General features: G+C 43.9%; 1 protein-coding gene across 1 annotated transcript; it reads right to left on the bottom strand.

Moving 5' to 3' along the window:
- Positions 1–21,383: 21,383 nt before the first annotated feature.
- Positions 21,384–23,252, bottom strand: LOC116220613 (SCAN domain-containing protein 3-like). The gene has a single exon (XM_031568586.1). It carries the CDS (start codon positions 23,250–23,252, stop codon positions 21,384–21,386), a length of 1,869 nt encoding a protein of 622 aa, XP_031424446.1.
- Positions 23,253–26,438: the final 3,186 nt, after the last annotated feature.

Genomic DNA, 26,438 nt, shown 5'->3' with positions numbered 1-26,438 from the left:
CGTGTTGTTCCAACGGATTTACTGTAGTACATTAAGCCACAGTAAAGAGATGTATACCGGAAATAGATCTGCCAAATTACATTCGCGCCAACATCTTTAAAACCTAATCTGACACTCCCACTCCAGCCATGAATGGCTAACCCTGTAACCAATAATATCCTTAACCTCTAACCTGACTCCATCCAATCAGAAAGCTTAAAATGTGTATCATGACCCATCCTATACCCGGTGGGCCAAACCCCTTTTCTAACATCGTGTTTAGAGTGTATCTGATCCTCAAACTAATTAAATGAATTATCTGACCTTCCTTCTGAATCATATTAAAATACCCCACATCAACAAACCAATCACGCCACTAGCAAGCCGTTTACCTTGTGAGTAGTAGCATGCTAACATTAGATAGGTGGCTCAGACACCTCGCAAATCCTATTAGATGTATTTTTCAGTTACAATAAAGGGGTTTTCACATTGTACAGTGTCTATTTCTCAGTAACTTTAAAAAAATCTAAGCAAAAAAAAAGTCAGTCAAACAAACAACGTTTAGGTACAAATACAACCATCTACGGAGTTTGGTCCGCCATCTTTTTTTTTTGAGCTTCCCGCTCTTTAGACGTGAGCATAAACGCGACTCCTCACTCCCTTCACTCCCTTGTCTGGCCTCGTTGTAAAAGGACTAATCTCAATGTTCCTGTTTCTACAGCCCCCGCGATCGTCCCAGCTCCGTTCTCTGACTTCCAGGTATATGGTTATCTCCTGCACTGTTCCAAGCTCCTACGCTCGAATTCTCCTGTGTGGAGTTATTTCCTGATATCGAGTTTCCACATGTTTTCCCTAGTTTAACTTCTTAGCTTTGTGTTTATTGGACTTTATAACTTCTGAGCATTATCCCCTGTTTTGCGTTTGTTCTCCCGTTTATTCCCTTGTTACTGGCTGTTTCCAATAAACTGTCATATTCCACCTCTGAGTCCTGACGTCCGTGACACCAGGACTGCCATTGCATCAACCTAGATGATCTATTCTACCAAGAATGGGGAAAAAAACACCTCAAAAGGCTGTTATTGCAAGGTGCAAGAGGCTTTGGGTTGTGCAAGGGCTGCACCGTCTTCCAGCCTGACCAGAGTACTTATCATGTCTATAAAGAAGCACTTGATGTTTTGAAATATCTATGGAACCTCATGGTGAATTGTATGGAAAGAATTCTGTCGATGTGGTGACGGGAAGGTAGCATTTTCAGTTCAAGAGAGAAGAATGCCGTGAATATAGGCCAATTCTGATGTGGTACGAAAGATCTTCTTTAGTGTGGTAGCAAGGAGGTTGGTCTGCTATCTCAAAGCAAATCGTTTGATAGATATTTCTGTGCAGGAATCCGAGGTTATATCTTTTCCTTTGCGTGAAAAATGAATTTTGGAATGGTGGAGGAGTTCAAAGAGGACTGGACAGTGGAGAACACTGCTCCAACTGTAAAAACAGGAAAAAAGTGGAATCCACGAGTAGCAGTTCAATGCACATTACAGCAGAGGGATATCATTGGGCAGGTATAGAGTGGAATCTTGCCCGAGATGTATCTGTTGTTGTCTCTGTTAGTGGCATATTGTAAGCAGGTGGTTTGCGTGAAAGACAATGTGGGGGCGGGGTCCAGCCCGCCCGCCGGTTTAGACGTTGCGACACACCTGTGTTGCATTAATCAATTGGTAACGGGAATATAATGGGTTTGCTTGTGTAGAAACGGGAGGTCAGGGACAGGAGATACTGCTGAGCTCCAAGCCGAGGGCTGCCGTGCCAGGACGTGGGTGAGTGCTGTTCACCCGTCGCATTACTAATTCGCTATGAGATTGATACTAAGTGCGTTGGCTTAGATAGCTGACTGTTGCGTGTTGCGATCACTGGTCTGTGTACCTCCGATATACCCCCCATCTCTGTGTGTGTGTGTAAAAATCATTGTAAGCAAATAAGGTAACCTGCAGGGGGCAGCAATTAGGCTGGTAAATAGCCCCTTTACAATATGTTCTAATCCATTTTAAGTATGGAAGGGGGTGGGTCTGGGATACCAGATACCACTGTTGAGCCTTCTGGATTGTATCCTGCTGCTCAGATTGTATACTTGGGCAGTCATGTTATGTTTAGCACTTGTGGGCCACAGACAGCGCATGTTGTACTGTGAAGGAGAGTCTTTATGCAGAATGTATGGTTGGGCAGTTGTATTGTAGTTTGGGTTGGGCAGTTGTTGTATCGGTTAGTTTGGGTTGGGCAGTTGTTGTATTTGTATCGGTTAGTTTGGGTTGGGTTGGGCAGTTGTTGTATTTGTATCGGTTAGTTTGGGTTGGGCAGTTGTTGCATTTGTATCGGTTAGTTTGGGTTGGGCAGTTGTATTGTAGTTTGGGTTGGGCAGTTGTTGCATTTGTATCGGTTAGTTTGGGTTGGGCAGTTGTATTGTAGTTTGGGTTGGGCAGTTGTATTGTAGTTTGGGTTGGGCAGTTGTATCGGTTAGTTTGGGTTGGGCAGTTGTTGTATCGCTTAGTTTGGGTTGGACAGTTGTATTGTAGTTTGGGTTGGGCAGTTGTATTGTAGTTTGGGTTGGGCAGTTGTATTGGCTAGTTTGGGTTGGGCAGTTGTATTGGCTAGTTTGGGTTGGGCAGTTGTATTGGCTAGTTTGGGTTGGGCAGTTGTATTGGCTAGTTTGGGTTGGGCAGTTGTATTGGCTAGTTTGGGTTGGGCAGTTGTATTGGCTAGTTTGGGTTGGGCAGTTGTATTGGCTAGTTTGGGTTGCTGGCTATGAGTACTTGCATGTGACAGTAAGAGGGCTGACCACTTGTGGGAAGTACCCAACCAATAGCACAAGGAATTTAACATATTTTCCAATGTAAAACTAAAATTAGGGGTTGAATACTTATGCAAGCAGAAAATAAATAAATAACTTTAGCCTTTGTATGACCCAAGGGAAGACTATACTGTGTAATTAATTACTGAGGGTCATTCCATTGCAAATCACTTAAAGCTGCAGAGCTCATGTCATGAATTCAGTTAAATTTGCTTATTTTATTAATGTAATACAATTTTAAAACTGTCCACCCAATAGTTTTTGTGTTAAAAATGTTGGTGCTTAAGGCCAAAAACAGCATAATTTTAGCTGGTCTGAATCCAAAAAACCCTGGCTGCGTGGTCAAGCCGTGATGCGCCAACGCCACAAAACAGCCCACTTACAATATGACAAACAGCACCTAGAAAAGCCTCAACTTCTGGAACAAAGTAATTTGGCGGATCAGACCCAAATTGAACTTTATGGTCATAACCATAAACGCTACGTTTAGAGAGGAGCCACCAAGGCCAATGGAGGTGGATCTCTAATGTGTTGGGGGTGTAAGCTACAGCAGCAGAGGCAGCATGTTATCAGAAAAAATTGGAAGACAATTTGTATTCATCAACCCGAACAAACGTTGCGCACGGGACACACTTGGACTTTCCAACATGACAGTGACCCAAAACACAAGGCCAAGTCGACCCAAAACACAAGGCCAAGTCGACCCAAAACACAAGGCCAAGTCGACCCAAAACACAAGGCCAAGTCGACCCAAAACACAAGGCCAAGTCGAGCCTTCAGTGGATACAGTTGGAATAAAACGAAGGTTCTGGAGCAGCCATCACAGTCTCCTGACCTCAGTATCATCGAGTCACTTTGGGGAGATCTCAAATGTGCAGTTCATGCAAGACCAACCAAGAATTTACGAGACCTGGAGACTGCAAAAGGCTATAAGCCAGCAAACCTTTGAACTGGGACCATCTCATTATTTTCTTTATTGCTATGTTTTGTTTAACGATTGTGCTATTGTGTGATGCCTTATAGTTTAATTTGAATCCTACTAAAGATACAAATTGTATTTTGCCTGATCTCATGTTTTCTTTAGACAATGGTAAACATCTTACAAATGCAAGGGTATTTTAAACACATGAGCACTGTATGTTTAAAGGTCCTGTGTGTAGGATTTAGTGGGATCTATTAGTAGAAGTGGAATATAGTATTCATCATTTTCTATTAGTGTATATATATATACCTATATATATATATATATATATAATGTATATATACCTGTACCTATGAATCGTGGCTACCATGGCTACCATGTCTACCACGTGGCTACCATGTCGCACCGCCATGTTTCTCAGATGGGAATTGCTGATGAGAGACAAATGTGTTCAGAGCGATGCCGTTTTCTGCTGGTCAAGTAATTTAGCCAACCAATCTGAATGCTATTAGTTGTTTAATAGCTTTAGCTGGAACATGGCCCTGGGCACAGTCACCAACACAAGTAACCTTTTTCCCCATGCCTTGTTGGTTGATTTGCTTTCACCCTTCTGTCCACTTGACCAGCTTGACAGGGTTTAAGTCTGGAAACTGTGCTGGCCATTCCATTATTTTGGGCCTACTGTCTTTTTCTTTTTTCTTTTTTCTACGGTCGTCCTGACATAGCCTGGAGGTATGTGTTGGGTTAATATCTAACTGTAAGATGAACCCCTGACCACCTAGGCATAGACCAGATGGTACAGCATAGCGCTACTAAATGCTGTGGTAGCCCTTTTGGTTCAGGGTGCCGGTCACTTGGTGCAAGTCGCCAACTCTGGATCCAGCAAAGGAGCCCCAGACCATCGCGTTTCCTCCTCTATGACAGTTGGCGTCACACACTGAGGAACCATCCTTTCACCTACTTGACATTGTACAACAATCCTGCGTGATGAACCGAAGACCTTCTTCCAGTCTTCAGTAGTCCACTGCCAGGGCTTCATGGCCCAGGCAAGCCTCTTTTTCCTATTTTAGCAATGGCTGTCTTAATGCCACTCAACCGGTCAAACCTGCAGCTCGAAGTATTCTCTTCACAGTTTGAAACTGAGATTTGCGTACTTCAACCACTGTTAAGCTGTGCTTCAAGCTGTTGTCCTGTGAGCTGCCTGGCATGCAAGCTGTAGACTCCTAGAAACTTGTCTTGTCTGATCCCGTTGTGGCTTTGTGTCTGCCGGACCTCTTTCTGTCAGAGTTTCCTCCAGTTTCTAAGTGCCTTTTGATGATGTATTCACTGTACCTGTAGGAAGTGTTTGCATCACGTGGGCAGAAAGGCAAATATTCAGTGAAACAACTTATTAAATCAGAAAGTAGGTCATTTTTTTTTAAATTGAGATTTAGATCCCTAATCATGATGAGTAACTTTTAGTCATTTGGGGAACCTCAGTTAAGTGTGTTAATATGCCTAATTAGTGACAAATTTAGTGACTGATTACTTTAGTTGAAAATAAAATCTAGATAATGTTAGCTGAACTGTTAATGATTGGAATTATGAATTATTCTATAATTATTGAATTATTCTAGTCTATTTTTTCATTTTAATACATCCAAAAAAATGTAGTGTAATAGGGACACACAGAATGTACCTCTCAAAGTACAGCCAGTGCCTCCCATTCAGAGAAGATGAATGGACCTCTCGGACCCTGAGAGTGACACATGCTGGTTTGTGCTTTGCTCATGACGGCATACAGTAAAGACTCCCCCCAGGTGAAGGTAATTAAGAGGCAGTTCTACATGGGTAGCTGCCATACTCACGGCAGCAGATGTCCCGGAATCCTGCCATGTTCAAACTACCAGTGAGCTATAGGAAGTGAATCTTCCGCAGTGGTAATCCCACCAACATTACTACTAGTAGCACATTCTCATTCTCACAAACCTATTTTCACCACTTTCCTTCCAATCACCCCCGCCATACATTCTCACCGCTGCAAAACATTTATTCTAAAATTTGTATGTTTAGTGTGTCTTTCCATTTTATTAGATTATTCCTGAATGTGTTTATTTCAAGTCCTCATCAAGCAATATTGCTTTCTATTAATTTAGTCATATATTTTATGATTATTTGTTTTAATACAGTTCATTTCCACATGCCTTTATTCTACTGAATTTCCTGGTCTCACATATACACTCTTACAATTTTTTACCAGCTGCATAATTTGTTTAGTTTAGGAATGAGTTGAATGCATGAATGGAGGCTCCTGCTGGCCAAGTGTGATTGGCATCGCTATCACAAATCTTTTGTGACATCCTGAGACAGTCTCCTGATTGCTGTCACACAGTTGGAATGGCTTTGTCACCACATTAGATCTGAACTGTCACTGTGAAACCATTTCCCCTATATGGAGATACGGGCCAATATTTCCTTCCTTGATAAAAGACTCAATTTGTGTGCAGGTTCCAAAGAAAATGAAAGATATTATGAATTTGAGAGTACATTTTAGTGAAGGTAACCTGAGTTGACAAACAATACCACACAGCTGTTATTCATTATTACTGTGGATCGGTTGAGCAGAAACTAATGCATCACAATCACAGTATTAAGGCCAATATCCATTTCAGAATGCAAATTATATATTATATGCAAAAATAAGGACGTTTATAAAAAAGTTAAACATTCATAATAAGTATATAGTGCATTGTAAAAAAGTGCTGAAATTAAAACTTAGTGAGTAACTGAATAGAGTTCAATAGTCTCACTGTCTGTAGGTAAAGAATCCTCATTAGTCTCTCAGTCCTTGCATTGAGACTGCGGAGGCGTCTACCCGACGGCAACAGGGTGAAAAGGCTGCCATTGGGGTGTGAGGCATCCCTCATGATATTCCTTGCCCTCGACCCCAGCCTCTTGTGGTAAGTATCTTGCATGGTGGGTGGGGAGGCTCTAATGGTCCGCTTGGCTGTGCGCACCACCCTCTGTAGGTTGGCCTGGTCTTGGGCGGTACAGCTTCCGTGCCAGACAGAGATGCATCCTGTGAGGATACTCTCCACAGCTGAGGAGTACAAGGTCCTCAGGAGGGGAGGGGAGACCTTGAACTTCCTCAGCCTCCGGAGGAAGTACAACCGCTGCCCTGGATGACTTTGTCAGGTGTTGTGTGTGTGTGGAGGGTCCAGGTTAGGTCCTCAGTGAGGTGCACCCCCAGGTACTTAAATCTGGGGACCCTCTCCACAGGCTCCCCTCTCCTGCTTCCGCCTGAAGTCCACCACCATTTCCTTCGTCTTGACATTTAGGGCCAGGTTGTTGGACTGACACCACAGTGCCAGGTCTGCCACATGGTTTTGGTAGGGCTGCTTGTTGTTTCCGGAGATTAGACCCAGCACCACGGTGTCGTCGAAAAATTTGATGGAGATTGAACTTCCAGAGGCTGTGCAGTCATGTGTGTAGATGTTGTAGAGCAGCGGGCTCAGAACGTACCCCTGGGGGGAACCTATGTTGAGGGTCAGCGGCCCAGAGGTTACACCAACCCCCACTCTCACCACCTGGGGGTGGTCAGTGAGGAAGCTGAGCACCCAGTTGCACATTTGGGTGTTGATCCTCGGCGACCTCATCTTTTCTTGGGCACCGAGACAATTATAGACTGTTTAAAGCAAGATGGGACGGCAACTTGGGCCAGGGATGTATTGAAGATCTTGGTATATGGCAGTGTGCGCTGATAGTGATGCACTGACAGTCCCATCTACCCATGGTTTCTGGTTTGGGAAAACTTTTATTTTGACAGACTGAATGGTCTCATTTATTAGGAGGTATGATATAGGTATAGCTCTTGACCACTTCCGCAAACTCATCTGACGTCATCCCGGAACATCTCCCAGTCAGCGTTCTCAAGCGCGTCTTGCAGCAAGTCTTCCGATTGGTCAATCCAACGTTTCACGTCTTTCGTCAACGGAGCTGATCGGATATAGCTGTCCTTGAACAGAGTATAGCAGTGATTCAAGGTGTTTTCTCCTTGTGTCGGGAAGTGGATATGCTGTTTGAATTCTGGCAGGCCCCAGGAAAGTTTGGCTTTATTAAAATCACTGAGGACGATAAAAAGAAGCTTCCGGATGACGGCGCGACAGTCACTCGCTGAGCTGCAGCAAGGCAACCTGCCCAACTCCCGCCCCTCTTCAACTCCCGGGCTACTTCCCCCCCTGGATGTATCAACTCCACAGCCACGTCCAGGTCTAGAACCAGCGCCCAGACTACAGAGCTCTGAACTCCACTGCCATCGGCCTAGCCACATCTCCCAACCTCCATCAGGGGTGGAACACCCAAGAATGTCCCCGTATGACGAGGACGAAGATATAGAGCATTATTTGCTCGACTTTCGAAAGGCTAGCGGCAGCCAGTCAGTGGCCCTTTGATACTTGGGCATTGTGTCTCGTACCCCTGTTAAAAGGTAAGGTCAGAGCTTCTTTCGTAGCAATGAACGCAGAAGAAAGCCATGATTATGGCAAAGTGAAGCAAGCCATTCTCCAGAAGTTTGAGCTCCACGCTCGGCTCAAAGACCACAAAGGACCAGATCTGTGACCTGATCGTACTGGAGCAGTTCCTGGGCATGATGAACCAAGAACTACAGGTCTGGGTGAAGGAACGCACCCAGCACTCCTCAGCTGAAGCGGCTGACCTGGTGGAGACCTTCGTGGCCACCAGGCAGGGCTACCAGTTGGGCCCACACGACTCCTGGATAAGACCTCATCACGCAGCCCAGCATGAGCCGACGAAGACACCTGTGGGTAAGTCTGTAGGTGGTAGTGGTCGTGTGTTTAGGCCCTCTAACAGCCCCTTTAGACCCAGACCCAGTGAGAAGCCAACTTCAGTTAGTACACCTCCAGCTAGTACACCTCAGGTCCCCATCTGTCACCACTGTGATCAGCAAGGCCACATTAGGGCCAATTGCCCTGTTATGAAAGCCACTGACTAGGCTGTGTTATCTCCCTTGCCCTAGTAAACACTTGTCATTTACCCCAGCTGATGTAACTGTCCCGGTCAAGATAGGAGGCAAGACTGCAGGCATTAGTTGACTCAGGTAGTAGTTAATCTTTTGTGGTCAAGTCCTTTTTGAAGTCTGATTTTCAGCCTGTGGGTAAAGTTAGGGTCTGCTGCATCCATGGCGATGAGTCTGTGCACCAGTCTAGCGAGGTCCCCATTGATATTACAGATTTCCTCAATTGTTTACACACAATGACCACAACCTGTAACTCATGTGCCAACTCCCTAAACCAATTCTGCTAAACTATAAGCACAAGTATCTGCTTCAGATCCAGATTTCAATTGTTAGCCACACTTTCTTCAAAACACAACACACAATTATCTCTACTTTGCACACTTAATCAATGCCAAAACCTCCTTGTGTTCAGACAGAACACACTGCTATTCAAATAGCAAAACTTCCATTTCCAAGGCTGTTGTGCAATTTGAAATCAAAGCTTTAGCAATATAAGGGCCACAGGTGAGCTCCTTGTTTGGAGAACAATGGATGACAACATGGAAGGTAGAAGAGATCAGAGAGGCAGAGGAGTGAGGGTAAGAGGACGAGGAGGAGGACGAGTGAGCGCAAGAAGGAGGGCTATTATCTCCGATGAGATTCGGGCCACTGTGGTCGACCATGTGCTCAACCATGGTTTGACCATGCAGGAAGCTGGCCAGAGGGTGCAACCAAATATAAGGCGCTTCTCAGTTGCATCCATCATCCGGACATTCAGAAGAGAGAATACGTAAGAAACACTACTATGACAGGAAACCACTAGTTTGAATGCCTTATCAGCAGCATAGTATTTTTGTATTTACTGTATAGTATTTTACATTGTACTGTATTTTTATATTTTGCAGAACTGAAACATGGTTCTGGCAAATAATGCTTTAACGATAAAACAAATAAAAAGTGCAATAATTGATGACCAATCCATGTTTCAAAACATCAACACAGTGAGCCTAGCTACAGTGGACCGTCATCTAAGGCGGAACACGCTAAGAATGAAGCAGGTCTACCGGGTGCCTTTCGAAAGAAACTCAGACAGAGTTAAACAACTACGCCTTGACTATGTGCAAGTAAGTCCTATATATTCCAACAACTGATTGCATCCTATCAGCACTGACACATTACTGTACTGTATTGTAATCCAAACAATGTGTAGGTCTATTTCTGATACAATATTGTCATGTTTGTTTCAGAGAGTTCTTGAGCTAGAGGCAACTGAAGAGGTGCATACATTCATCTATATAGATGAGGTTGGTTTCAACCTGTGCAAAACAAGGCGCCAGGGGAGAAATATAATCGGCCAACGTGCCATTGTCGATGTCCCTGGCCAGCGGGGAGGGAATATCACTCTGTGTGCTGCCATCAACCACCACGGCATCATCCATCCCCACTCTATCCTTGGCCCCTACAACACTGCCCGTCTCCTCACATTCTTTACATTGTACTGTATTTGTATATTTTGCAGAACTGAAAGATTACCCCAGCGTGGTGGGAGGGAGCGTATGTTTACAGCGGAGCAGGAGACGGCGATAGTAAACATGGTTCTGGCGAATAATGCATTAACCATAAAACAAATAAAAACTGCCATTATTGATGACCAGGCCATGTTCCACAACATTGCCACTGTAAGCATAGCTACAGTGGACCGTGTGTTAAGGCGGAACGAGCTGAGAATGAAGCAGGTGTACCGGGTGCCATTCGAACGGAACTCCGAAAGGGTTAAACAAATACGCCATGACTATGTGCAGGTAAGTATATATTCTCACAACTGATTGCGTCCTATCAGCACTGACACATTACTGTACTGTGTTGTAATCCAATCCAATGTTATTTTAAAGTGTTTCACAACAATGTGTAGGTCTATTTCTGATACAATATTGTCATGTTTGTTTCAGGGAGTTCTTGAGCTAGAGGCAACGGAAGAGGTCCATAACTTCATCTATATAGATGAAGTTGGTTTCAACCTCTGTAAAAGCAGGCGTCGGGCGAGAAATATTATCGGCCAGCGTGCAATTGTAAATGTCCCTGGCCAGCAGGGAGGGAATATCACTCTTTGTGCTGCCATCAATCACCACGGCATCCTCACATTCCTGGACACACTCCACAACACGGTAATACCACCAGACCAGCCAGATAATGCAGAGCAGCCCAAGTACGTTGTTATCTGGGACAACGTAAGTTTCCACCGGCTGCTCTGGTACGCACCTGGTTGATCAACCACCCACAGTTCTTGGTACTTCCCCTCCCACCATACTCTCCATTTCTGAATGCAATTGAGGAGTTTTTTTTCAGCCTGGAGGTGGAAAGTTTATGAGCGCAATCCTCAAGCGCAGATGCCATTGATACAGGCCATGGAGGAGGCATGTGGCGATATAGCCCCAGAGGCATTCCAGGGCTGGATTCGCCATACCAGGCGATACTTCTCCCGCTGCTTTGCCAGAGAGAATATAGCCTGTGATGTCGATGACGTCCTGTGGCCAGACAGGAACCAAAGACAGGATGCAGCCTATTTTTTTTGTTGATTGTACTGGTCTATTTTCTATTGTTTGTTCTGTGCAAAAATTGGGGAAAATAAAGATTTTTTTTTGTTGTTACTGTATATTTGTGTGTTTTATATTTGAGTACTATTCCACTATTACAGTACTGCTCTATATGTAAGTCATAGGCTATCAGTGAAAGACAGTGATTGAAGAATGCAATTACAGTAAATGTACCCACTCAATAGTGAGATCTACAGTACTGATTTACTCAACAGTGAGATCTACAGTACTGTTACTGGCAAAATACAGAGGACATCATGGATCACCATTACACAGGACTACAGCAGACTTCTATTTTCTTTTTTTCCTGTGCACCATAGTTCTTGGTGATTTGGCATGGAATTACTTTTTTGAAATGCAACACTACAATGATCTGTACAAAAAAACAGAGGATACGTTTTGCAAAGTTGTGAACCTAAAAAAAACCACCTGGTTGTCATTTCAGCTATAGACCTACCCAGGTGTATTTTGGTTTGTGCCTCGTTGCCACATATACAAAAGGGGCCATCTTTGGCATTTGCTTTCTTTGGACTTCTTTACGTAGTCAGTACAGTACAATGGATGCAGCAAGAGGCAGAGGAAGAGCAAGATCAGTTGTATCTGATGAAATCAGAGCAACTGTCATAGATCACGTCATAAATCATGGTCTGTCCATGAGGGAAGCAGGTCTGAGGTTCAGCCAAACTTGCCAAGATCCACAGTGGCATCAATAGTGAGGATTTTCAGGCAAACCAACAGGTACTATACACTATTTACAGCATTCTGACTGAAGGCATCTGACTGATGTGTATGTTACAGGAGTAATGTGATGTGAGAAAAGTCTCCAGAAAGTCTCCTGACATATCTGTCTTTGACTCACTACTGTAGGGCGCTGCCTCCCTCAGGTGGAAGGGGAAGACTATTCAGAAGACTAACAGGAGAACGACAACAGCATCAGGCTGAGGGAAATTTGCAATAACATCATCAGAGACAACAGTGTATCTGCCAACATTGAGAATGTTGGCACCACAACCAGCCAGAGTGCTGAAGAAACATCATTTAAAATAAGGTGTAATTTTAAGTATCTGTTCCACAGATGTTATGTACTGGCACATGTGTCCCACTCTATCGGTATTCCCCTTGTAGTAGGACCGGTATAGTGTCAGGTTAGGGTTAAGGTTAGGCTTAGGTTCTACCAGTGTAAAATGGTGAAAAGGCCTAGGGACAAGATGGAATCGCCATCTTTCATTGAGACCCCAGGGCTCTAAGGTGTTCAGCCCCCTAATCCACTTCCTCTCACAGTTCTGTCTCTGTCTCCTCAGTTAGTCCCCTTTGAGAGGAACTCTGAGCGGGTCAAGGAACTTAGGTACCAATACGTCCAGGTAAGACTGAACATAGCACACACTGGCATTTTGTTTGTGATTTTGCACAAAACTGTAAGCTGTGCCATTTTTGTCTTATGGTATCTTGTGTATTCTCTAATGTCCTGAAGAGACCCATTGAACTTGAAGCCAGCTTGTGGATGAGGCTGGCTTCAACTTGGCCAAAAGATGTCGCTGTGGGAGAAACCTGATCCGTTGAGGATATGAGTAGGACTGTATGGATGTGTGTGTGTGTGTGTGTGTTAGGAAGGTGTGTGTGTGATGAAGGCTTGTGTGTGATAGGAAGGTGTGTGTGTGAGGAAGGCTTGGGTGTGTGTGGTTTCTAGGAGGGAATGAGAAATGCTCAAAATACAAATCAGCTCCAAAATATTACATGGTACAAAGGATGCCACGGCATACAAAGTGCGCTCAAGTCATACAAGATAAATCATACAATGTGCCACATAATAATAACTGTACAACAGTCTCAGCCTGCACAGGCAATACATAAGCAAACAAACTTAGGAGCATTTCCATTAAGCAAACAAATTAAGGTAGCAAGCAATTCTATAGGCACATCTTCCGTCTAACTAAATCAAGCTCAGTCAATTGAAATAATCACCAATACACTTACATTGTTCAGATAACGCACACAGGATGAGCACATGCAACAGCATTCAGGTTCTTTGTGTCTCTGAGTGAAAGGAAGGGGCTGTGAGCACAGGTGTAGCTTATAAGGTTGGTGGCAGGGTGGCAAGTGATCAGGGCTAATTGGAGCTGAGTGAAACAGAATGGGGAAATGAACAGGCTGGGAAGGGGGCGTGGCCGTGAGTCTGTGAGGGAAGCAGGGAAAGTGAAAATCTTCCAAACAATTGGCAATGCTTCAAGTTGTTAGTGTTTTTTAGGTCATTGTACTCTGAGAGAGAACATGTGTTAAAGTTACGGCAGCATTGGTTGTGGTGTGGTTGTTGTTGTGCATTTTGCACCAAAGGTTAACTGCTCATCCCTATTTGGTGGTTCCGTTGGCCAAAGAATGAATGGCGCAACGTCAGCATTGAATTTGATTGGGTTTCCTTGAGCTTTACGGAGGTATGAATTCATGCCATCTGACCGTTTGTGGCGTTGCTTTCCGCGCCAGTCAGGCTTGTAGATCTCCACACACTCACTTTAGCCATCTGTGACGCAATCTCCTCATCCAGCTTTATTTAGTCTCTCTTTACGTTTCCGGATTTGCTCCTTGCGTGCCCCTTCTTGCGTGCTTGCGTGCGTCGCCGAATTTTTTGAACTATACGACAAAGCTACGCAAGCCTCACGCAGCCCGCAAGGCTGTGATTGGTCTGCTAACTACATCCTTTCTGGAGTCTCACATTTCCGGTTTCATGCCCCATAATACCACCATTTTTAAAAGCCAAGGCAGAAATCAAGGAAGATTTTGAAGAACGAATATGGTCCAAATAGAAGAGCATTTGGCAGAAGAGATCAGAAAATATGACCACTTGTATAACCCGTCATTGCAGATGGCCTACAATTCATGGAAGGAGATCTCGGCTAACGTCGGTTTGCAGGTCGACAAGTGTACGAAGCTGTGGTGGAAGATCAGGGACAAATTTGACCGCCAGAAGAAGGCTATGAGGAGCAGCAGTGGCGATGCAGGGGGCAAGAAAGTCCCTGCCTTTTATTTATTCCTATCGTGGTTGGGACCACACATTAAACACTGGGCGACGTCGTCAAACTACGACAAGATAAATATTAGGGGTGGGGAAAAAAATCGATTCTTCGATTTCTCTCGATTCTCTCTAAAACGATTCTGTCTCGATTCAGAAAAGTTCATAATCGATTTTTTAATAAAAAATATATATTTTTTTTTTTTACACTTTCATTTTGTGTTGAAATGCAAGCTGCATCGATTATTGCATTGTTCATAGAAAGTCATAATTGTGACAAGGAAAAACTTTTTCTCTAATAAGAAAATAGAGAAGGTAATTCCTCTTTTGATCTTCTTTAATTATCAAACACAACGTAGGAAGTGATTTGAGACTCTGAGTAGCAAACTCAAATGTTTTAAAAATCGCGATGCATCAATAATCATTTTAGAATTGATAATCGATAATCGGGTTAGAATCGATAATCGGTTTAGAATCGAATCGTTGACCTCTGAATCGGAATCGAATCGAATCGTGAGGTGCCAAGAGATTCCCACCCCTAATAAATATAAAGTTCTTGGTTTTTGAACAGCCTCTGTGTGTTCGAGCTAGTACGCTAGCAGTGTAATCAGAGTCAGAGAGTTCACATGGTTGGTTGGAGTATGCTTCAACATATTGCAAATGGGATAAATGGCGGTAAAGAGTAGATGTAATGCAATTGCCTGTAACCTTTGCCATTGTAGCTACAGGCTGTTTTCATATCGCTAAAGAACTGTGGCCGAGTATTGTCTACACACGTTTTCTTCTTTGAACATTCTAACTTCTGAGCGTTATCCCAGTATGCGTTTGTTTTCTCCCCCTAATTCCCCGTTCCCTGGCTGTTTCCAAATACACTCTGTAAAATCCCACCTCTTGAGTCCTGACGTCCGAAACCAAACCAGCAAGTTCATCAATGTTGGATCACATAACATAATGAAGTCACAGGATTTGGTTTTGCAACAAAAACAAGGTGGTTACAAAAGACAAAAAGGGAAAAGGAAAACCTCATGCTTCCTTGCTTGATTTTACGAAGTTGCCTGGCTCCCGTGCCCAATGTACAAATCACGAGACAGGCAAATTAAAGAGTGAGTCTTCCGATGTCAAACTTAACTGCCTATACTAACTAATATTGATGTGTCGTTCGTCAACGATTCGTTCATTTTGAACGAATCCTTACAAGGACTCGAGAGTAACGAGGTAGCTGCCCGGTTCGCCCGTGCCCAAACCCGCCCCTGAGAGCATGCCATCGTACCGGAGAACTCCGGTTGTTGGGTGATCAATGCTCGTAATTCCCAAGCTAAGGGACGTAAGCTTTCTTCCATCTTTTAATGTTGTATAAATACTGGGTACGTTGCCTGCGGAGTGTTGATCCCTTGCCCTGATGATCCAAGGTTTGCTGATTACCATTTCCGGAGTGGAACTACACTGACATCCATCGGTACCACGAGAAGCCGACGTGGATTTTAACTCAATGCTCACGATATGCAGCATAAAGGAAAGTAAACTGTCTACCCAAATCCTATTGCGCTATATATTGGACCGACTGAGTGTAATTATTCCTTTTGCTCTGGTGTTTGCGGCTGACTGTTCTGGGAGGCTGTGACTGACGTCATTGGGGATCCCAGGGAAGCCCATCGTTCTTGAGGAGGCGTCGGCCACGACGTCGCATCAAGCTCCGCGGTCTACACTGAACAGAGCACGGCCGGATCGACTACAAATGGACCCCAGCTGTCTGACAACTCGTGACTGGACTATCTTGTGGAGATGGAATGAATGAAGGCTGCTTTTAACACATAAATTATAATCAACGTTTTAATACCAAAAAAAAGCTATTTTTATATTTACATACTGGTGGTACTTCTGTGTCCTGGCCATTCCGTAAATTTAAGGAGGGGGCCATACGGGCGACATCCGCACCGCGTCCGCAGGGCAGAATTTCCGCCCTTGGTGTAGCCTCGGAAGGGAGGGAGTTGTGAGAGACGACGATGATTGGTCAAATTTGCAGAAAGTTGCGGTAATTGGTTTTGGATTGATTACATGTTGGATGAAAGCTGTGAAATCTTATTTCTTCAGGCCTTAAAAGCCATGGAGGAGCAGAAATTCAGAAAGGCCAAGGCCAGAGTGGAGAAAGCTGCTGCAGTGAGCCTCACAGGCAGATATGTGGACATCAATAAACATGGATGCATATCTTGCTGTAACCTGCCATTTTATCAATGATGGTAATTAGGCGTGCACAAATTCCCCCAAGCCCATACTGCTTGGCAACAGCCAAGGCCTCCATTATGGAGGAATTGGGAATAACCCAAAAAGTAGCATGCCTGGTGACAGATGCAGGGGCCAACATGATGGCCTGTGCCAGGGAAACTCAAAATGAAACACTTAGTCTGCATAGCACATGCCCTGAACCTGATGGTAAAAAAGCTCTAAACTAGACTCCTGGGCTCCCAGACCTAAGGACGAAGGCCAGGAAGCTTATGAGGCATCACTCCAGACATATATTCCTCTGACACCAAAGGCGAATGCACGTATGTACCAAAATAATGCTGGTAACTGGTTTTCAGTACCTTTCTACTGATGAAGTTAATTCACTGTCTCACCATGTAAGGCCGAATGCAGTAAACCCCTCAGGCGAGGCAGTTCCATTCCATATATTTCTGACATTCATTCCATGTATTCAAAGTTTTAAGTCATTATTTATATAATCATTTCCTAAATGGCATGCCATAATGCCGTATTCGCCCCACTACTATTAACCACACCGGATATAAACTGCATTACAGTATTTTATGTAAGTGGGAGTAGCACCATTGAATTAGCATGTTCAAGAAGGATAAGGGGGGGGCTTTTCCCTCTTCGTTCACTAACTTCCATTGACATCAGAGTAAGCTCTTGCTCCACTGATGTCCCATTAGTTCTCTCAGGATTGTTCTATGTCTACATGAAGCCTTTTAAAGGAAATTTCCTTCAAAAAATATTTCTTACACCGTAGCTACAGAGCTTAGAAGACTGTATGTGTAAGTATATTTACTGCTTTGCTACTTAGATTGTTTTAGGTTGCTCTGAATCTGCACATGATTGTCACTGCAGTATGGGTGGGCCCCCAATCGCACAACACAAGACAGTTTAAATCACAACAAAGAATCTTTCCTTGAAACACAGACATGACAAACTACACCGTGTAGGAAGAACAGCGTGAACACAAACATTGACAGGCAAAGACTTGAGGAAACATGAGGGTTTAAATACACAAAGAAATCAGGAGAAACAGATCATTGGATTAACACAACGAGGGGCAGGGGGAACACAAGGCAGACAATAATTAGGGCTAATAAATTAAACCGGTGAGGGGCGGAGTCAGAGACACATGGAACAAGACACACATGGTTGAATAAACACATGGAAGCGCATGGAAACCAGGAAGTAAAAACACAGAAGACTAGTACAAAATAAAAGTCCAACACAAGAACCACGGTGCAAATGATTCATCAAATGATATGTGTGTGTGTGTGTGTGTATATATATATATATATGTGTGTGTGTGTGTGCCACATATATTTGAAGATATTACATATATATATTTCCTAATATGGCCCTTCTAGTCCTCTATAGTCATTTATTGATAAATGTGTGTATTATTATAAATATGGCAGGATTGGATATCTATACCAGAGAAGTAATAGTCTTAAATTGTAAATCTATTAATCTTTCATTCAGAAAAAATATTGAAACCCTATATTCTATTGCAGAAACCAGATTAGTGCTTCAGTCTACAAGGCGTAAACATGTTGTGCCTAAGGTAAACAATGGTTGTAAGCCTCACTATTGACCTATGCTTGAGCTTGAAGGGCAGCTAAATAATTCTCTATACATGCTGATGTCATGCTGAACAGAGAGTATAGCTGGGGAGACCAAGCTTGGGTTTGGTGAGGTGGGAGTTGCATTGCATTCATTCATTCTTGCGGATGTCAATGTGAGTGAAGACAACACTAGGTTTAAGGAAATAGTATCTTCAAAGCATAGAATGAAATGTTTACTTTCCTCAAACCAAATGTGTATCCTGTGGCAGGATATGAGGAGTGGGGAAAGGGTGACTGAAACAGAGTGCCGTCACTGGGCTGTTCTGTGATGTGGGCGTGGAGGTTTGTTGTTGTGTTATGTTGTTAAGTTCCATGGCCCTGTTTGTCATATCAGGCTGAATGTAGTTCAGCATCGCTGTCTCCCAAGATTAGGCAGCTGGGCTCAAGCTTTTAAGTCTTCTTTCTCCAAGATAGCTAATTGTGAGATCTATTTTGCTGGAGCAGAAAATGGAAGAGGAGTATCCTGCTGTTTTAGCCATGGTACAGCTCCATATGGTAGTGCCTGCGTCTCACATTAGTCATGGTTAATGCGCTCTGTTGGACCATGATCCTGAGACCCTCGTGGATGATGAGAGGGAAGGGATGCTGGTAGACAGGATCAGGAGTGGTGGACTGTGTGCAAAGGTTTGGGGGTTGGGGTGCTTCACGATTATACAATTACAAGCTCATATGAATTGGATATGTCATCTCATTGACTTCTGGTTTAAATGCTTTTTTGTTTTTCTAAATTATCCCCCTGAAGTCGGCTGCATCATCACCAAAAGCGGAGAAAAATAAGATCAGGTTTGTCTGGAATCTGGAATCCAATCTTGGCACCACATTATTACCAATGTGATTATAGCATTGCTATACACTTTAAAGGCTTTTCATACACTGAGAAATAAAATGTCTGTTTGAAAAGTACCTAAAATAAGTGAAGGTATGGTATGTTCAGGTATGTACATCTCTTAGAGGCTTAACATGCGTCTCGGGTGATTCGAGTGGACAGCTGGGTCAGTACGTCAGTGCACACCTGTCAGTAGAATGCATCTCCACATGCATCCCCAGTGACCACTTGTGATCGGATCTCACTTCCCAGCTCTATATGCACATATACAGTACATGTACATCATTTCTGTTTGCAAAGACTGTGCCCCTTCACTTATCATTTTCATAATGATATGAAAAATATCAGTATTAAAAAAGTATTTTTTTAAACTCCGCTATGTATATTAACATAACACTGAAACCTGAAGAGTGGCTAAAACCTGAAACTGGCTTTTTTCAACTACAGTTAGCCCAGCTTTAGTACAGTTGGAGTCTACTGGATTTTTAGTTCTTCCACTAATGTAAAGAACTTCAGACACCAGTGGCATGCTGGGACTTACTTAAAGGCTCTGAGGTGGGCAGCTGTGGACAGGCGCAGGCCTTTGCTATGGTGGGGGAGGTGCAGTTGATGGGCTGGAGCTGGTGGGTGGTGTCACGGGGGATGGTGTCAGGACTGTCCCATTGTCTTTCAAAGGCGACAGTAAAACTCATTCAAGTGGTTGGCCAGGCGTGAGTCGTTAGTGGAATGGGATGCTCTAGGACAGGGGTTCTCAAACTATATGGGGCCAGGGACCCCTCATAGGGAAGAACATTTTCCAAGGACACCTTCATAATCGCATCCCAAATTAAACCATATAGGCTTATAGCTGCAAAGAGCAACTTTGCTTTCAAAACAGTGTTATGTCACCTCACAAGGGTATTTTGTTTTCAAATGACAAACACAGCCCATTATATGAGTAGACATTCTAAGCATCGATTGAACACTGATGTGCTCAATGGAAAACACTACTATGAAATGGGAAAACACCAGTATAAAGGCCTTATCAAGAGCATTATGCCTTTTCATGTCCAGTGTTACTGTACGCCATGGGTCGGCAACAGGCGGCCCGCGGGCAAATTGTGGCCCGCCAGCGATTTTATTTTGCCCGTCAAATCATTTCCGATCGTAGCCGAGTTTTTTTTTTCCCTGTCGACTTTTATTTTGAAACTGGGTATGGTGTCATTGACTTTTCTGAAGTATTTTTTCGCTATGTCATCGCTACCATAGACATATGATCGCTACACCTTATGGCTGACAGATCGCCTGAGGTGTTTTACAGCTAGTAGGCTAATCCTATTCTCACTGGATGAGATGTATTTATGTGTACCAACGACGACGACCCACCACCTTGGGATGACAGTGACGACCATGTTGATGTAAGTAATGTCAAAATTCTAAAACTTATTAGAAATAGTAATATTATCTAGCATCCTCCTGTTTGTTCTGGCAAGGTAACTCTCCCGTAACGTCTTCGTACGGCTGTCGTGGATAAGTGTTGGTTGGTTATTTATCTCTAAATTGACATAACTAGATCAATGAAATTGAAATGGATCGTAAACCCATGACACTTTTATTGGCAGAGATATTAACTAGGCTACTTACAATAACCGAGAGTGAGGTCATTCATCCCGGGAAATATCAGACTGAGGCGGCTTTAACGTATCGACTGAGCGATAGTGAGGTTGATACGCCAAAGCCGAAGTTTGATATTTCCCGGCATGACCGAACGGTCGAGGTTAGTAAATTGTTTATTAAATGGCATTTTTCACTCCTTTCATTTTGCAAATGAAAAGAAATGGTAATTGTTAATAGAAAACATGTCGTTTTGTTCAGCTCACAAGTCTTCTCGACACAATGTGTTTCAGGTGTTGCCAATTAGGCTACTTGCTTTGTGGGAAAAGTTAGTCTGAGGAGTTGAAACACTAATGGCTTTTACTGTGATGGCTAACAATAATGGGATAATATATTTTTCTTTTATGTGTCAGGACGATGGGTGTTCCAGCTCATCTGATAGTGAAGCGATTGAGGGTGCTGTGGCAGCAGAGAGGAGTGAGGACACGGAGGAGGAGAGGAACAGTGAGAGGCCTGATGAGCGCAGGGAAACTTCCGTAGCACAGAGGAGAGGAGGAAGACGTGGAAGCGACAGAGGAAGAATGAGGAACAATGATTTATTTATAATTTAACAAATAGCCAGTAAACGTGGCGTAATAACATCAGCACAGATCTGCAAAACAATAGATCTGTACGACACACAAGGACAAATATTTCAGACCAATCTCAGTGACTGACATTCGAGATGAATTCTCGTAGGATTGGGTTAGGGTACTCACTTAATGGGAAAATTGGCATTTTCCACTTGTCGCAATTTTTTTAATGTCTGGTGTTACAGACGTCACTGAAATCCGCAGGCAGTTTTCCAGGTTTTCATTTGTAAGTCTATTCCTCTCGTATGTCGTAATTGCATTCATTGAGGAGAATGCCGACTCGCATGTGTATGTGGAGGGGAACATTGTTAAGACGTACATCGCCAGTTTCTTTATGGCCCCGTACTCCTCTGAACATGCGATCCAGAAGTCACTCACTGATCCTGCTGATCTGTAGGCGTCTTTGACCAAAGAGGTTGTTTGAAAATCTATGAGCTCCATCTCAAATTTAGCCTCATCCAAAGAGGGCAATACTGTTTTAGCCAGCGAGGAGAGTTCTCCACTTGATCGGATTGCGAGAGGGTCACGCACAAAAGCAATTACGTCTCTTGGGACAGAAAAGTCCTCCAGCCTAGATGCAAAGTTTGCGCGTAGTTGCTTGATGAACTCAACCATCAGACCGGTCACTCTCCCTGCTGCCCGTGTTTTCAGTGTGTTAAAATGCAGTAGGCTGCCAGTTGACATGTCTGAGTCCAACAACGCTAGCTTTGCCGTGAATGATTGGAGTTTTTCCACTATGTCAACGATGGTTTTTCCCCTCCCCTGTAGCTGTAAGTTGAGCGTGTTTAGATGGCCAAATGTATCAGCTAAAAATGCCACATTAGCCATGAACTCATCGTCCTCTATTAGGACAAGATGATCTGCTGCCCTCTTGCCCGATCGTAGGAAGATCTTCACTTCATCTAGAAGCGCACAGAAGCGCTCCAGCGCTTTCCCCTTACTCAGCCAGCGCACGCCATTATGAAGCAGAAGGTCACCGTGGGTGGCCTCCTCTGAGTCAGCCACAAGCTGTCGGAAAAGCCGATGCTGGGTGCTTGATGTACCCCTGATAAAATTGATGATGCGCATCACTTTGTCCATGATTCCCTTTAACTCACCACTCAGCCTGGCACAGAGGACACTTTGGTGGATGAGGCAATGCAGTCCTTGCATTTGGGGAGCGACCTCCTTCAACCTGCTTACCAAACCTCTGTGCTTTCCCACCATAGCAGGGGCTCCATCTGTTACGAGAAGGTTAACCTTCTCAAAGGACAACGAAAGTCGTTCAAACCGCTCAGACAATTTAGTGAAAATTATGTCAGCAGTAGTTTGCCCCTCCAGCGGAATAAAAGCCAGCAGGTCTTCCTTAAATTCTTTCCCATCAAAGTATCTAACAAAGACGCACATCTGGGCAACATCTGTGTTGTCAGTGCTCTCGTCCACCGCTAAGGAGAAGTACTTAGCGTGATTGAGGTCACTGATAACAGCTCCCTGCACAGCATTTGATAAGGCGTCTATGCGGCGAGTAGCGGACCTCGCAGAAAGGGGTATCTGTTTGACAGAGGCAATGACTCCATCCATGGACTTATCGTCAGCTATTTCCTCCAACACAGCAATCATGACATCTTTGAAAAGCTCTGCATCGGTGAAAGGCTTGTTGTGTCGTGCGAGCAACCAAGACGCTTTTAGGGACGCACTTGTGGCTTTTTCTTGGGATGTGAGACCTCGCATTAGGATCCTGCTACTCTTTGCATAACCCTCTGACAGCGCTTGAATTTTGCGTTTTCGCGCCTCAGACAGGAGCGGATAAGCAACGTTGAAGGAGCCATGCTTTGTTTCGTGATGCCGCTTGATATTGTACCCTTTGCAAACCGCGATAACTTCGTTGCAGATAAGACACATGGGCTTTCCATTTGTGAAACCGGGTAAGATAAAGGCAAAGTTGTCTCTCCATTCCTCTTTATATGCTCTGTTGTCGTTGTCCACTTTCCTTTTCAGACCTTTTGATAAAGACATTTTTCCAAGCTAATTTTATGCTAATTTTTCTCTGCACGCTATTTTTCCCAAACAATAAACATTGTAACATTGTAAGGAGGTGTGTCAATCAATTATTTCGAAATAAAAGTACCCTAAGATAAGACTCCAAGTAGTAACTTAGGTCTAATTAGGAGGCTCAATGTTAAAAAAAAGTCCATCATTACTATTATTCACAATAGGCGAGGCTATATTGACAGAGGGGGATAAGAGAGAGTTCGTTAAAATAATGAAATTATTCAAACAGACCACCAATGGGCTCATTCACATGGTTTATTATCATTAGTTAATTGTAGTAGGCCTATCCATTCTCCATGTAGGCCTAGTTGTTGCGAGTGCACGAAAGTGACACCTATCGCAGCGTCTTAATATGCAGTAACCCAGACTCTGGCCCGCCATCTAGTGGCGAGGAAAAATACTGGCCCACGGCCCAAGTTACTTGCCGACCCCTGCTGTACGCTTTCTCCTGTTGTAAAATATTGTAAATGTATGATGTTTTAACTCAAAATATAAAACAACACACAAATATACAGCAAAAATGTTTCTTTCTTTTTAAAAAAAAATTCACAGAACAAACTATAGAAAATAGACCACTACAACAAAACAAAAAAAGAAAGAAAAATGTAAATAAAAAAGGACAAAAAAAAATTAGGCTTCATCCTGTCGTCGGTTCCTGTCTGGCCACAGGACCTCACAGGCTATATTCTCCCTGGCCAAGCAGCGGGGGAAGTATCGCCTGGTGTGGCGAATCCAGCCCTGGAATGCCTCCGGGGCTATATCTCCACACGCCTCCTCCATGGCCTGTATTAGGGGGATCTGCGCGCATACACTTTCCACCTCCATGCAGAAAATAACTCTTCTATAGCATTTAGAAAGGGAGAGTATGGTGGGAGGGGAAGTGCCAAGAACCGTGGGTGGTTGGTGAACCAGGTGCGCACCAGAGCAGCCCGGTGGAAACTTACGTTGTCCCAGGATAACAACGTACCTGGGCTGCTCTGCATTATCTGGCTGGTCTGGTGGTATTACCGTGTTGTGGAGTGTGTCCAGGAATGTGAGGATGCCGTGGTGATTGATGGCAGCACAAAGAGTGATATTCCCTCCCTGCTGGCCAGGGACATTTACAATTGCACGCTGGCCGATAATATTTTTCGCCCGATGCCTAGTTTTACAGAGGTTGAAACCAACTTCATCTATATAGATGAAGTTATGGACCTCTTCCGTTGCCTCCAGCTCAAGAACTCCCTGAAACAAACATGACAATATTGTATCAGAAATAGACCTACACATTGTTGTGAAACACTTTAAAATAACATTGGATTGGATTACAACACAGTACAGTAATGTGTCAGTGCTGATAGGACGCAATCAGTTGTGAGAATATATACTTACCTGCACATAGTCATGGCGTATTTGTTTAACCCTTTCGGAGTTCCGTTCGAATGGCACCCGGTACACCTGCTTCATTCTCAGCTCGTTCCGTCTTAACACACGGTCCACTGTAGCTATGCTTACAGTGGCAATGTTGTGGAACATGGCCTGGTCATCAATAATGGCAGTTTTTATTTGTTTTATGGTTAATGCATTATTCGCCAGAACCATGTTTACTATCGCCGTCTCCTGCTCCGCTGTAAACATACGCTCCCTCCCACCACGCTGGGGTAATCTTTCAGTTCTGCAAAATATACAAATACAGTACAATGTAAAATAGTTATACAGTAAATACAAGAACACTATGTTCCTGATAAGGATTCAAACTAGTGTTTTCCTGTCATAGTAGTGTTTCTTACCTATTCTCTCTTCTGAACGTCCGGATGATGGATGCTACTGAAAAGCGGCTTATATGAGGTTGCACCCTCTGGCCAGCCTCATGCATAACCATGGGTCATGGTTGAGGACATGGTCAATTACTGTGGCCCGAATCTCCTCTGAGATCACACCCCTCCTCCTCGTCGTCCTCGTCCTCTTACCCTTACTCCTCTGCCTCTCTGGTCTCCTCTACCTTCCATGTTTTCATCCATTCTTCTTCAAACCCTTATATTGCTAAAGCGTTGATTCCAAATTGCACAACAGCCGTGGAAATGGAAGTTTTGCCAATTGAATAGCAGTGTGTTCTGTCTGAACACAAGGAGGTTTTGGCATTGATGAAGTGTGCAAAGTAGAGAGGATGGTGTTTTGAAGAAAGTGTGGTTAACAATTGAAATCTGTGTTTAAAGCAGATAATTGTGTGTTGTGTTTTGAAGAAAGTGTGGCTAACAATTGAAATCTGTGTCTAAAGCAGATAATTGTGCTTATAGTTTAGCAGAATTGGTTTAGGGAGTTGGCACATGAGTTACAGGTTGTGGTCATTGTGTTATAAGTTCCAGTTTTTGTGTGTGATCAATCGAGAAAAACTGTAAAAGCTAGGATCCTGGCTGACCGTGCTACATTTAGGAATGTCTAGACTGTCAGCCTCTCCACATTAGACCGCATTCATCACAGGAATGCTATGAGGATGAAACAAGTGTACAGGGTCCCATTTGAACGGAACACAGACCGCATCAAGGAGTTACGGCGAGAGTTTGTACTTGTAAGTACCATACATTCAGCACTGACACATGCATGTATTGTACCTGTAATCCAATATTGTTCCTTCTCTACAGTGTCTCACTGTAGCCCACTGTGTTGACCTCTCTGTGTCAGCGGATCCAGGAGCATGACACAGCAAATGTATTGTACCAGTACATCTTTATTGATGAGGTGGGTTTCAACCTGGTGAAGAGGAGGCGACAGGGCAGAAACGTCATTGGCCAGCAGGCCATTCTTCAGGACCCCGGCCAGCGTGGTGGGAATCAACATGGGATCTTGCACCATCATGCCCACCTAGGGGCCTATAACATGGCCCGTCTCCTCGTCTTCCTAGATAACCTGCTGGTACCACCTGGCCAAATAGATGACCAACAGCGGATCGATCACGTTGTCATCTGGGACAATGTCAGTTTCCACCGGGCGTGAGTGGTTCCAGGACCACCCACATTTTTTCCGTTCTTTACCTTCCACCTTATTCACCTTTCCTGAACCCTATTGAGGAATTCTTTTCAGCTTGGAGGTGGAAGTTATATGAACGGAACCCACAGGAATGGGTCCCACTGCTCCAGGCCATGGAGGAGGCTTGCGGCGACGTGAGTGTCG

Source organism: Clupea harengus, chromosome 5 (assembly GCF_900700415.2).
Source record: "Clupea harengus chromosome 5, Ch_v2.0.2, whole genome shotgun sequence".
Classification (NCBI taxonomy): Eukaryota; Metazoa; Chordata; class Actinopteri; order Clupeiformes; family Clupeidae; genus Clupea; species Clupea harengus.
Note: the sequence above shows the minus strand (reverse complement) of the source record. Positions and strands in the feature narration are given on the sequence as shown.

What these genes read in the sequence shown, in the direction of transcription:
- LOC116220613 (XM_031568586.1), bottom strand. Translation starts at nt 23,252, where the DNA reads ATGTCTTTATCAAAAGGTCTGAAAAGGAAAGTGGACAACGACAACAGA.